The 14,281-nt window shown below is 34.4% G+C and overlaps 1 protein-coding gene across 6 annotated transcripts in view; it reads right to left on the bottom strand.

Moving 5' to 3' along the window:
- The window catches only part of LOC106468197 (F-box only protein 30-like), a 28,702-nt gene extending 15,022 nt beyond the window's left edge, over positions 1-13,680 (bottom strand). For 3 of the 6 annotated variants that reach the window (XR_002612584.1, XM_022396531.1, XM_022396534.1), the window contains exons 1-5: positions 13,346-13,426; positions 10,417-10,610; positions 9,679-9,984; positions 2,721-3,026; positions 918-1,334 (exon numbers count right to left, since the gene is read on the bottom strand). Coding sequence is in view for 5 of the 6 variants with exons in the window: in XM_022396531.1 (XP_022252239.1) it covers positions 918-1,334; positions 2,721-3,026; positions 9,679-9,984; positions 10,417-10,608 (1,221 nt within the window). In the remaining variant the exon portion in view is untranslated. Of the gene's footprint in view, positions 1-917; positions 1,335-2,720; positions 3,027-9,678; positions 9,985-10,416; positions 10,611-13,283; positions 13,427-13,638 lie in introns of those variants that run through there. The other 3 variants (XM_022396533.1, XM_022396532.1, XM_022396535.1) reach the window with 3 other exon arrangements.
- Positions 13,681-14,281: the final 601 nt, after the last annotated feature.

The following is a 14,281-nucleotide window of genomic DNA, read 5'->3' as shown; positions in this document are numbered from 1 at the left end:
ATCATAGATGGCAGGACCAGTGCTGAAGTGAAAGGAAATGTCTTAAAAAATTTTTGAAAAAAAAAATTCTTCTTAGAGGGCACTTATTTACAGTTTAAAACATATTTTAGGAATTTTTTCATTAAATTCCTTTTAAACTTCATTAACTAATATAATTTTGTACAAATAATTGAATGTTATGCTACTATTTACAAAAATAAAATCTGAAATCCAATAAAAGATAAGTTCTCTATCATTTTTTCAATTCACAAATGATTTTGCCCTCACAATGGCCATGGCAAGTATCGGGTTATGTTATTTCTCTTTTTTTCTGTGTTTATAGTTGTAAGTAAAATCATGTTTCTTTATCTATCTTATAACTGGAGGATAATTATACTTTGATCCAATCCTATGGAAAAGATATATTTAAGAAAAAAGTTGTTCTAACAACAACAAACTTATCAGCTTGGCATCTCTTCAGAGACTGAAAGAACTATTAAGCAAAAATGTCAAGTGTAAATTTATTATTTCACAAAAGAAATACTTAAAACAATTATCACAATATTTTTTATATTCATTGTTTTTTATGTGCTCTATTTTTTCAAAACTGCAAGTAGTATTCTTTATATAAAATAGAAAAATGCCAGAAAAACTTAAGTTGAAGTAGACATGCAACAGTAACAACGTATATTCCACGACATATAACATTTTTATATAGGTGCTATATTAGAAAGCTAATAGCTAATAAAGTGCTTAAAAAATTTTTACTCAGTAAAAATAATTTTTTATGAAAGATAAGTACCTTCTGAACCTAGTTTTTGTGCATTAATATGTACAAAAATGAAAAAACTTAAATCTGTTGATATTTTAAAATCATTCTTTAACTGAGAGGATTGTTAGTTACATACAACTGGAAAAAAGTTCAGTTGATATTTTACCTGTGCACAAAGGAAAGTGTACATTGCTTTTGGTTTGGCTTGATATCTTGTCAAAGACTCCAAATTTAAATCTAAGCTCAAATTACTGATGTTAGCAGTTGGAGTAAATGTAGAGAACTGAGACGAGGATGGAAGAACCACCAAGGAAGGTTTTACATTCTTTCTGGCATAATCTGTCAGAGGAGCTGAAGATATTTCACTCACAATGGTATCATTTACAAAGAGAGTTCCATAGCTGCTTTCACCAATTGGCATGTTTATAATTTCTCCATTTTGTTCAATACTATCATTACTTCCACTACTGGCTTCACTCCACCTATCAGCATCAACATCATCTCTTTCAGTTACTTCCTGCAAAAAACTATGTTTGTCCAAGCAACCATCAGGAATATTTGCAACATGGACTTGGAATCTGCACTAAAATATAAAATGTTATAGAGTATAAATTCTGTTATTTTTCAAGTTTCAGTTTCTGCAAGATTTATTTTACTCCTTTGTGCTGGTAATATTAATAACAAAATCATTAGACTGAAGTGTAATTTTGCTTTTATTAATAGTAACTATGTAATGAATTTGTTATTATATATTTATTTTAATATCAACGTTTGTTTAAATTAAATTTATATTTAGAAACATACATAGCTTATACTGTTAAATATGTATTGCGAAACTCCTGCCTATTCTCCAAACTTGTAGAAGATTCTTGAAAATAAAAATCAACAATATATATGTGTACGTAAACATTTAAATTTGTATTGTTACATAAAACTGAAATTTCTATAATGCCTCCACATGGCTACAAATATAACCAACGTAATGTGCCGAAAGAGAGAGTGACTATTATTAGTTCACTATAGTCAGTATGCTATAAACTTCGGAAGCTATAACTGTAATTGGTATAATGCTTATCAATCGGAAAATTTCAGATATTTGACCAAGAATATTTATAAATTCTCGAACATTAAAAACCATTTAACTTCAGTGGATTCTCACCGGACATTAGTTGGAAACTTCAGGTATTTGACCAAGAATATTTATAAATTTCGAACATTACAAACCATTTAACTTCAGTAGATTCTCATCGGACATTAGTAATTTTATGAAAACATTACCTAACGTCACTGGTGAAACTTGACCTGTAATTGGCATGTGATCAGCAAGAACTACATGGCTAGATAGCTCCCTACTAAATGAATTGTACCTATATCAACTCGTAATCAACTCGCTCATCGTGAGCCCTCAATAAGATATCAAGGAAGTTCCAAACTAGAAAAAAGACTTTATATTGCTTGTAAGTTTGTGAAACTTTTGTTTATAATTCATTATTTGTAATAACTATTATTGTAAATTGTATTGTTGTGTGTATATTAAAACGTATTTGTGTTAAAAATGAAGACGATGTGTATCAATCTTGTTGGCAAATATCATAAACTGACTACATATCGGCTTTTACTTAAGTACTAAATCCAAAGTACAATTTAACTACTAAATTTAAATTTATCAATTAACTCAATTTCAGACCATTTGAAATTCCAATACGTAACAAGTGAAACTCAAATACAAAAACTATAACAAGTACAAAAATGATTACGAGGTCAGTCTGTGGGACTGAGTCCATAATGAGACACTTAATGACATAAAAAAAAAGAAAAAACTCTAACGTTTGCTTAATGAACATTCCTATAGTTTGGTTAAATTTGACTGAAAATTGAATGTTCTGATTACACAAGTTATACACATGCCTCTTTAAAATATAATCTCAAAATAAAATAATAAAAAAGTTACTTGCAAATCTGAACTCACTACATTTTCCTTGTTCTCCACAGAACTACCATTCCAAACTTCAATGTCTGATGAATAACAGTTACTGTCCTTCCAAGTCTCATCTGCACTTTGATGAGATTGGTGGTTAGTAATGACATTCAATGCTGCTGACAGCATCTCTGTTGTCTCCCGTGTGGCACGATACAGCTCACTACAAACACTTCGTTGTAGACCAGGAGGGGCCTTTCTCATTTCCCAAGGAGCATCACTCTCATCATCTGATACTCCTCGAGAGGTCTGAGTACTGTCTTGTGCACTCTCAGGTTCATGTGTTCCTCTGTATGGCTGCAACCAGGTACAACTTTGTCAATCATTGTAAGTACTAGATATATATGAGTGTTAAATACTGTAATGTTCATTCATGTGAAACCTTAAACTTTACTCATACTTAATACAATGTTCATTCATGTGAGCCCTTAAATTTTACTGATACTTTATACAATGTTCACTGACGTGAAACATTAAACTTTACTAATGCCTTATACAATGTTCACTGATGTGAAACCTTGACCTTTACTCATACTTTATAGAATGTTCATTCATGTGAAACCTTATACTTTACTAATACTTTATACAATGTTCACTCATGTGAAACTTCAAACTTTACTAATACCTTATACAATGTTCATTCATGTGAGCCCTTAAACTTTACTAATGCCTTATACAATCTTCACTGATGTGAAACCTTGAACTTTACTCATACTTTATAGAATGTTCATTCATGTGAAACTTTAAACTTTACTAATACTTTATACAATGTTCATCTATGTGAAACCTTAAATTTTACTAATACTTTATACAATGTTCATTCATGTGAGCCCTTAAACTTCACTAATTCTTTATACAATATTCATCTATGTGAAACCTTAAACTTTACTAATACTTTATACAATGTTCATCCATGTGAAACCTTAAACTTTACTAATACTTTATACAATGTTCATCCATGTGAAACCTTAAATTTTATAATACTTTATACAATGTTCATCCACGTGAAACCTTAAAGTTTACTAATAGTTTATACAATATTCATCCATGTGAAACCTTAAAGTTTACTAATAGTTTATACAATGTTCATCCATGTGAAACCTGAAAGTTTACTAATAGTTTATACAATGTTCATCCATGTGAAACCTGAAAGTTTACTAATAGTTTATACAATGTTCATCCATGTGAAACCTGAAAGTTTACTAATAGTTTATACAATGTTCAGTCAATAAATTTTCTATTTCCATTCAATTTTTTCTCCATTATATTTTACGTTACCATAATATATTTATATATATTTTGGATTATTTTTGTTTAATTGTCAAAACTCTTCAGTTTTTGTTTTATCTCCAAATACTATTGTATTCCTTTTGTATTTCAATTATCTTTAAACTTTTGGAGTCATATAAACATGTATTGTTTTTATTGACAATCGCTTTTCTTTTTTTAATTTTTTGTGAATATTACAAGAAAATTTCCACCCCAATAGGTCTACTTTACAGTTAAATGCTACATTATTAAACAGTAATACACCAATAGAATTCCCCAAAATTTTGGTTTCATATTTTCTCTACCAAAGAAAATATATTTTTTACTAACTTAGTAACTTGTAGACACACATTCATGTTAAAAACAGTTAATATTTTTTACAACAAGATACATATTATTGATGACATTAATTACTGCTCTGATTGCCTCCTTAGTATATAATGATGGATTCACTAAAACACTGTTATAAACTTCCAGCTAGAAAGTTATAATCTTCCTAATACTGAAAATGTATTTCCAATTGGTACTTCTCTCCACTCACAAGATTAGTTTTTCTGTTTTGTGCTGCCCTCTATATGTGAACTCTTTTTCCTAAAATTTGTCACAAGTCTTCTGCAACCCCCTATTAGAATCAAAGATGCCAATATGTCTCTCAAGCAAATCATCAAGCATCATCTCTCCACCAATAAAAGAGCACTACCATCACATGACACATGTGATTCCCTCTATACACCACTACCAAACCCTCACTTCAAAGTTTGGCAGAAGACGTAAGCACCAGAAGATTGTGGGGAGGAAGGTGGGAAGTATGAGCAGGGAAAGTACCTATCAGAAATATATTTTCAGTATAGAAAAATTATAAATTCTGATACGGTACTTCCCTCTTCTCACAAGGTCAGCTAGAATCCCACATTGAAAAGAAGAAGTGACTGGTGCAAGGAAAAACAGACATACATCCTGAAAGTATCTGAAGGATAGTTCTCTGAATGAGAGAAACAGATCAGATGATCTGAGGAGGGGCACTGCACCACTTCTTAACCAGATATCTCCTCACCATGAACAGCAAGGAACAAACATGGCAGAAAAGGAATGGAGCACATTAGAGTGAGAGAGAATAATTCAGGAAAATTATCTCGACCAGAAAAGTATAGAAATTCAATCCCACAGAAGTAAAGTAGATAATGGAGGATGCATCTCATGGTGTATAATGGCTAGTGTGTGATGTATCATCAACTATATTCAAAATCTCCTCACTGGGTACCAACATCTGTACGAGGGTAGGATGAGGATCATAACGGCTTCACATCAAACTCCAAAATTGTGGATGTGAAAAAACACAGACTCCAGGGCATGATACAGAATTAGCATTAAGCCAGAGATCCAGGAATGTGTCATCCGGTATCCGAGAGAAGTCCATCGCATGCACTCAACTCCAATGACTCTGAAACTTGTCTGAAATGTCCAAAGGTCAATAATATCCCATTGCAAGAGAGAGAATGAGGGAGTGCCCAGGACAGTAATGGAAACATCCCATGTATATCCTCCTTGACCCACAACGCTGAAGGAAGAATCAAGGAAGGAATATGGACAACCCAAAACCTGTGTGAGGACTTAAGTTAACTGGTTCATTCGATATCCAAACCAGCCCACGAGAGGGTAGGATGAGGGCACCAAATCAAAGGGGTGAACTTCATTTAGACGTCTCACTCTACAGTATGTGTCATTAAATCTGGAAGATTTTTATGCCTTCAACACTGGCAGAACACCACCACCCTACTCTGAACTGAATGGTTATAGCCATCTATGTGGAACCCATCCAGCAGGATGCCTCAATGGTCAACCACCCCAGCGGCTTGGAATTGTTGGAGTGTTGGAGAATCAGAGGAACGGCTACACCCGAGACAGTGCAATGGGTGATCACACAATCCATACCAATTTATTCAATCGAGGCATGGCAAGGATGGGTAGCTATCCTCTTATGCTTTACCCATGCTGCCCATGGGTGGTATGGTCCAGGATAGGCCTATTTATGAGGCAAATATCATGAGGTTAATGACCATCTAGTGATCTTGCGAAACACCCCATCTCAAAGTTGAGCATGCAGAGCAATAGAAAGACCATGTGAATCAACATGGCATACAGTGTGGAGTTGTTTGTGTATGTCAAGAATACAGGTCATGCACCACTCACCACAGAGTGGGATCCAAGAGACAAAATTCGAAGCAAGAGCCCCTGAAAGAAAATAAAGCATTAATAAAGACTTTCCTAGTGTCATAGCCACAGGTGGTAGGTGATACCCAGAGGAAGCAGAAACCTCGACAAGATGTAAGTAATGGGAGATGAACGTCTGAGGGATAGTTCACATGCCCGACTGCAGAATTTCCTCCAAAGACTGACGAAGACAAGAAAAAAACGGTAGGTGAGGTGTCAGATTTGATGGGAGGTAACACCAAACAAAGCACGTTGGGAAGGGGACAGAGGAATAAGCCAACTGGATAAAATGACAAACCCAACTGGTAAGGGTAAAGGGAGAAAGATCCCCAGAGGAAGAGGGTTGCCACAGGATAAAGATATGGGAACAGGAACCCCTGAAGAAAGTTATTTAGGCAATATAACAAAAAAGGGCATGCACTGGGCATAGAAGTCTATCCAGATCAAGATGAGGTTCGAGATGAGAAATAGAGGGAAGGGAAATGGGCACAAAGATGGAGTTACCATCACAAGCCGCTGTGGTGTTGGGAAGGAAGGAATGATCTGGATAAAGTAGAAGATAGGTTTGGTGGTACAATGTGCAAGTGACATCAATAGCAAACAGATCTGATCGATGACACTCGCAGGCCAAGAGGAGAAGGAAATATGCCTTAAGGGCAGGTAAAACAACGAGAATGAGGCAATGGGCTCAAACGGAGGTAAAGTAAGGGAATGGAATACCACATTAATGTCATAATCTTGAAGTACCAAACACTTAGGCAGCTGATGGATCCAAAAAGAATGGATCGAAATGGCAAGGACAGGGAAAAGAAAGACCCTGCAGTAACAAGAAAACATAAAGTATGGGATAGGGCTACCCAATAATCTGATATCAGAGAGACCAAAGACCCTTTCTCAAAAAGCCATCTAAGAAACTCGGAGATACCAGCAACCACAGGACAAGAAGTCGGGATACCCTTAGCCAGGGCCCAGAATACACAGACATGGATTAAGGATGAATGAAATGAGCTAAATGAAATACCACTCGACGTGAAAAACCAGATCTTCTCGCCAAGGGACTGACAAAAACCAGGCATGAAGATGGAGGACGTAAGGTGCAGGATGTAGAACTGGTAGCTAAGGTTGACAAAGAAGGTTAGAGATTAAAGGAAGAGGGACAGGAGGGAACAACTGTAGCTGGAGTAATTGAGGAAACCATGGTTGAGCAGGCCAGTAAGAAGCAATCAGAAGGACTTTGCTCAGAGTGGTATGGATGAGGGAGTCTACCCAATGTAGTAATCAGATAGGAGGATAAACATAAAGGAACTTGTTTGACTAATCCTGGCTGAAGGCATCTATAGCCAAAGCCTAAGGATGGGGAAGTGGGGATGAAAACAAAGATAACTGGTGATTGAGGGTGGTGGCAAATGCATTGATATGAGAAATACCCCACCAATCACAAAGCCACCAAAAAACAAGGGGATGAAGGGGCCACCATCCCCATACAGTAAACATGGTTGGGTCGGGAAAGATGATCTGCCACAAGATTGAAAGCACCCGGTATGTGACATGCCATCATATGAATATTTGATCATGGGCCTAAAAGAGAAGATCCAATGTTAGAAAACACAGGGATCTCAACCAGGTGCCACCTTGGTGATTGATATGAGCCACCTCTGTAAAATTGTGAGAATGGATCATGACCAGATGATCTCTGGAGACGGGAAGATAGTGATCCAAAGCCCAACGAACAGCAAGGTATGAAGAGAACATTCCCTGACAGACCAACAACCTGAAGCCTCCTGGTGATCGACCCACACACCCCAGCCCTGAAAGGATGCACCCGTAAAAAGATGTAAATCTGGCCACGGACACCCATCGATGTATGAGCCTTGTCCTATCAACATCTTAGATCATCCACAATGTAGGAAGGAAGGGTTATAGGAGTATCCAAGGGACCATGCATTGTCATGAAAAACAGTAGCACCATAGGGAGGAGGAACAGGCAAGAGCTGGGAAGGGGAGGGTCAGGAAACAGGAATTGGTGTCACGCTCAGCTCTGACTGGGACAAACGTGCCACCAGATGGGAAAGGGTGAATTGTTGTTGAACCAAAGCCATCCTCAACACCAAAGAATCTGGGGTCGTGTCAAACACGAAAGGTTTCTAAAAACCAGGCCATATGAAGGTCCCATAGAAAAACAGCCAGGAGATAGGCCCATGACAATATGGCATCACAACCCAAAAGATCCCAACAACAAATAAACCTCGTTTGCAGGGCCAGAGCCAAAGATGACAGGCAGACCAGTGAGGAGGTAGAGGACATCTCCAGAAACCCCTCAGGGTTCCTGTGAAGAGCCTCAGACAGGAGATGGCTCAAGGAAAGGTACTGTAAAAGTCGTCAGGGTAAGATAATAAAGGCAGGAATACTGGGCATTGGTAGGATGAACAGAAGAGTCGGGTCCCATGCCCCCAAACAACCAAAACTAAACCCAACAATTTTTGGTCCAGATATATAGACAGTCCACCTTATGATAAGCGAGGGTCTACTGATCCAAGGCCCATGGGGGACAAGGCATACTAACGCTGTCACCTAACTGGGAGGCAAAATGCTCAGTGTGAACTTGAGTATCAGGGGAGGAGGGAAAAACTAAATAAGGTTGGGAGGCAGAATCATGTACTAGGCAAGGATGTGGATCATAAGAAGCAGGAGCAATAGACAAAACATCACACACCTGAGAAATAAAATCTGAGAAAGCCAATGAGGGCCAAACAGAATCCTCAGGTAGAGTTTGGGTAGGCATGGAGGGGGGAAACAAATGACCAAAATCCTCATCAGCCTGACCAGGTTCAAAAGGCTCAGGAAGAAGAGGAGCAACAGCAGGGGACAAAAGTTGTCCCATATAACACTTAATCTCCCTGCAAATAAAGGCTGATATATCCCCCGACAGGTCGCCTGTACCTGCGGCCTGAAGTATAGCATCAGACAAATGAGATGTACCCGAAGTGGTAACGAATTTATGCTTGATACCAAACAAACAAGCAAATATTTGTGATAGTAATGCTCTCCTATTGGTGGAGAAATGACACATGATGATTTGCATGAGAGACATGTTAGAATCTTTCATTCCAATAGGAGGGTGCGGAAGGCTTGTGGTATGCATTATAAAAAAGTTTCCGTATAGAGGGCAGCACAAAACGGGAAAAGCTAATCTTGTGAATAGAGGGAAGTACCATATCTGATGTTATACTGGACTTGCTGACAGAAAGGTACGGAAGCCTTTTTTTTTACATATGAGAAATGATATTTCAATACAATTACTTCTATAAAATATGTAAGCTAACCACACTAGTTTACACATTCATCTGTTTTGTATAACTAATACAGCTGCCATATAGCACTTACCATCCTAGTTCATCCATTATTTTCTAATAAAAATTACAAAACCTTATTAAAAATGTTTCAAACTTAGATACTGAAGCTAACTTACATGTAGAGGAACAGCTGGATATTTTCTTGTTAATGGATTCCTCAAGGATCGACGAGTCTTCCTTGGTGTACACCAATACTGATTAAGCATACGCTGATCTCTCAGTGCAAGAGCCTCATCAAGTGGCATCTGGGTCTTATGGTGGTGCGGACAATGAGAAAAGTCTCTGTCCTTGATTTCAAGTGGCCATCGATTCCACTCCATAGTACAGTGGACAACACTTGCAGGACATTTCTCTAGATGTGGCCCTAAATGACGTCGGTACATCCACACTGGACAACCATTCACTGAATTTATACATGGAACCTACAAAAAATGTCTTAATGTGTGCGCAATTATACTTAAAAGCAAAATGTCACCGACACAAACAGAAAAATAAAACTGTGAAGTGATACATTTGTTATATTACAATACAGAATTATCAAAACCTTGGAAAAAGCCTGAGTATATTTTCCATTGACATGTAAAAATGATAACTTTGTATGGTTATTAATACATAAATTATTACTGAAAACTTATTCCCAAGTGTTAAGCAGATGTATAGATTTTAGATTTGAACCACATAAACAGACAATTTCTTTTGAACTCTCTGTTGTAGCAACTTTATGTTTTTTATAAGTATTATACATCTTATAGAAATATTCAGATATAATAAAAAAATTATGTTATGCTGCTACATTAAGATATGTTAATATACAAGTATTTGTACTGATTTTTTTTTTAGCAATAAGCTATTACTTTCTCATTGATGCACAAATGCTGGTGTTCTCCTTTCTTGCAGCCATGAAAGCATGCTCCACATTTCAGCTCACACGTGATTATAGCACAGCTTTCTCCAGGACGAGGACGTACAGTACACTTTGCAACTTTGATACAGCTGAAACAATGCTCATGTATTACAAAAGCTTCATCTGCAGCCTTATATTCCATTACTGTAAAAGATATATGTATACAATAATTTAAATACAATAACAAAGCTATTTAAACAAACATTCTTAAATAGGTGCATTGAATCACAATTAAGCTCATTATATGCAGAACAAGTCTGCTAAGTTTTTAAATAAGGAATATAAACATGGCAATTAATACTGTGTGAATAAATACTGCCAAAACTAAATAACAAATACCTTTACAACATTGTGTAAAAAATACAATACATAAAAATTTACTTTTTGAACTACTCTAACCAGATGTATAAACACCAGTTTTTATCACATCCACAGAAATTAGAACTTCCATATATATACAACTTATCAATATAAGGGAATAAAAAGACATGATATTCATAGAATGAAAAACTTTTTAATATAATACTTATTTATTGATGAATATTCACATCATAATTACATAGATGTGAAGGAAAGTATTTAGTTTAATTCTAATGTTTTGGTATGTGAAGAGATGACCATAATAATGTACCTTCATCATTTTTACGTAAATCTACCGTCATAAAAACATAACATATTTAAACTAACATTTTTTTCATTTTATATTGAAAATATATAAAATAAAAATTAATGAAGAAATTAATTACATGTATTTAAAGAAACCTTTCTAGACGATCATGGCTGAATACGCGACACACACATGAATTACTCTGCCTCACAAAAACTCAAATACACTCATGCAATCATTTATAATAAATATTTGCTCAGCTTTCTTTTTTTGTTTTGAAAAACTCAAAAATGATTGACTTACAAAGTCTTATTATAGATTTTTATTAGAGCAGCAAATCAATTAACACAACAAAAATGCTACCAAGAAATGTTGTATACACAAAAGTGTAATACAACCATCTCGCTTGTAATACACTGGTCTAACAGTTTGACCACAAGACATTTAAACATGTATTTACCTCATGGTCTAATCATTACTTTGAAACTGACTATTGGACAGGTTTAGTGTACAATAATATATGACTAATCCTTTCAGTGTGTTTGTTGTTGTTAAAAACATGAGTATCAAAACTCGGTTTTTTGGTGTGCTAATCATAAGACCTACCACTGAGACACTAGAGTCCTTTCAGTGTCAGCAAACATATATTTGCATATATTTACAATGAAAACTACATTTATCAAACATTAGGTATTTAAGTGGCATACAGTGTGAAACACAGAAAATTTGATACAGTGAGGAAACAGATGTCAAATTTCCATTGTTTTAATACTGTACCCTACAAAGAAAAGGCCATTTTGTCCTTTAAGGCTGTTTTTGCACCCACACATCCAAACTTAATACAAGTAAATATTTAAACCCATCTTTTACTTTTTAGGAAAAACCTGGCCTCCATTACCATCAATGATAACTCATTCAGTATGTCAGTCAATCACCCTGTTAAGAAAATTATCTTAACTGTAACCTATCATGTAATTTCCAAATCTTAAATTTGTTCCCTCTCATTTAGCACAAAGAAATCAGAGGTTTCAATCCTGTTGATTCCCTGGATAATACTGTAAACTTCAATAATATTACCTCTTACCTTTCTTTTCTCAACAACAAAAAATCAGCATCCTTTCTTGAATAAGAACAAAAATATACACAATATTCTAAGTAAGGCCTAATTAGTGTTTTATAACTTGATAATTACTTCTTTTGACTTGTAATAATATGTCTATAAGCATATCCCAAAATTATACTAGCTTTACTACTAACGACAGAGCATTACTTTGATGACTTGAATAACTTATTCAGTTAACTGAGTATGTTACTGGCATTTCAAAACACAGTTGACATGAATTGCTTAGAAGCTAGACAGAAGTGTATAAATTAATATTTGTCCAGATTTTTTGTGGTAATTTCTCCTGCTCTTAGTATAGTACCTAATATATATCTATAATATATATTATAGTATCTAATATATATCTATAATATATATTACAGTATCTAATATATATATATATAATATATATTACAGTATCTAATATATATCTATAATATATATTACAGTATCTAATATATATCTATAATATATATTACAGTATCTAATATATATCTATAATATATATTACAGTATCTAATATATATCTATAATATATATTACAGTATCTAACATATATCTATAATATATATTACAGTATCTAACATATATCTATAATATATATTACAGTATCTAATATATATCTATAATATATGGAGACTGATAGGTTGTGGGATCTTCTAATCCTGCTCTCAGAATCTTACCTCAGTTTACCAAGATAAAACAATACTTCATTTTAAATCTAAAAACATATTTGTGGGGTAGTACTAGTACATTATTAAACACAGTAGTTACAAATGACAACTAAAATAAATAATCTTAACAATAATTAATCAACTTATTCTATATAGTATTTAAATTGTCTATATCATATGTGTATTATACTACTAGTACTACCTTGTACAAATAAGGCACTTTATTACCTATTCTTACAAGTTACATTTACAAGTCTCACTCTCAGCGTCAGCAACTTTCTATAAGTATAAAATTAAATGTAAAAAAAAAAGTCGAATCTACTTTTCACTTTCAGAGTTTTCTAATCTCTGAGTCTAAACTTCAATTCGTAAAACGAAAAAAAAGTGCAAACTGGCAATCAAAAAATAATCTCTGATCAGAAAAATCAACTTACTTGCAAGTATTTAAATGCTTTAATTCAAATTATATTCAACTGAAATTTCACTTTTAATTTACCTCTATTATAATTATAACGTGTACAGCTGTCTGTTAGGCAGTGTTACTATTAGGTACAAATGATGTTTTTCGTTGCGCTAAATAAAGGTATGATAGACCAAAACTTGCTACTGCTAATTGAGGCTATGAAACGAAGAAAAATTATGTACATGTATGTTACATAAACATGAAATAATCAAAATAAAAACAATTTTAAATAGCTTGCGCGCCTTTGAGACTACACTACAACAATTTCATATACATATATTCAAAAATAATTAAACAGCGATTAGAAAAAAAGAAAATTAATTAACCCAATCAAGCGTCGATGACCAAGGTCAGAGTAGTCATAGAAGCTTTTGTGGTTTACCTGTTACTTATACTTAAGCGCCCCCACTGGCTCAGCCGTAAATGTGGGTACTTAATACAGTTAAAATTGGGTTTCGATACCAGTAGTGGGCAAAATACAGATATCCCGTTGTGGAAATTTGCGCTTAACAACAAACAAAGTTAAGATTATTTATTATTGCTTGTAATTATCATTGCTGAATTTTAGCAGCTCTTTTGGAAGAACTTATTACGTAATCGTTTATTAATACAACTACAAAAGTTTTACTACAAAAAAAAAATAATCTTACTCATAAATTATTTTGCATTTAACGATTGCTTTGTATATACTTTAAACTTTGGCAACATTCATACGTATACATTGAAAATTGTTTTTGAGATGTGGAAAGAAAATAAAAACAAACATTTAAACATATAAATGAAAAATATTTAGCCAAGGAACCTGTCAAGAACTTATTTTTTTAAATTGCATATAGTAAGTTAAAATATATGTATATGGGTGTGTTGGGCGAAGGATCTGTTACGTCTCCGTTTGTTAATTAACTTTCAGTAACTTCCTTCCGACGAAACTTTAGCGACACAAGTCCTAAATTAATAAAACAGGTTTAT

Source organism: Limulus polyphemus, unplaced genomic scaffold (assembly GCF_000517525.1).
Source record: "Limulus polyphemus unplaced genomic scaffold, Limulus_polyphemus-2.1.2 Scaffold2912, whole genome shotgun sequence".
In the NCBI taxonomy this organism is placed as follows: domain Eukaryota; kingdom Metazoa; phylum Arthropoda; class Merostomata; order Xiphosura; family Limulidae; genus Limulus; species Limulus polyphemus.
The sequence above is the reverse complement of the archived record's forward strand: the minus strand, read 5'-3'. Positions and strand labels throughout refer to the sequence as shown.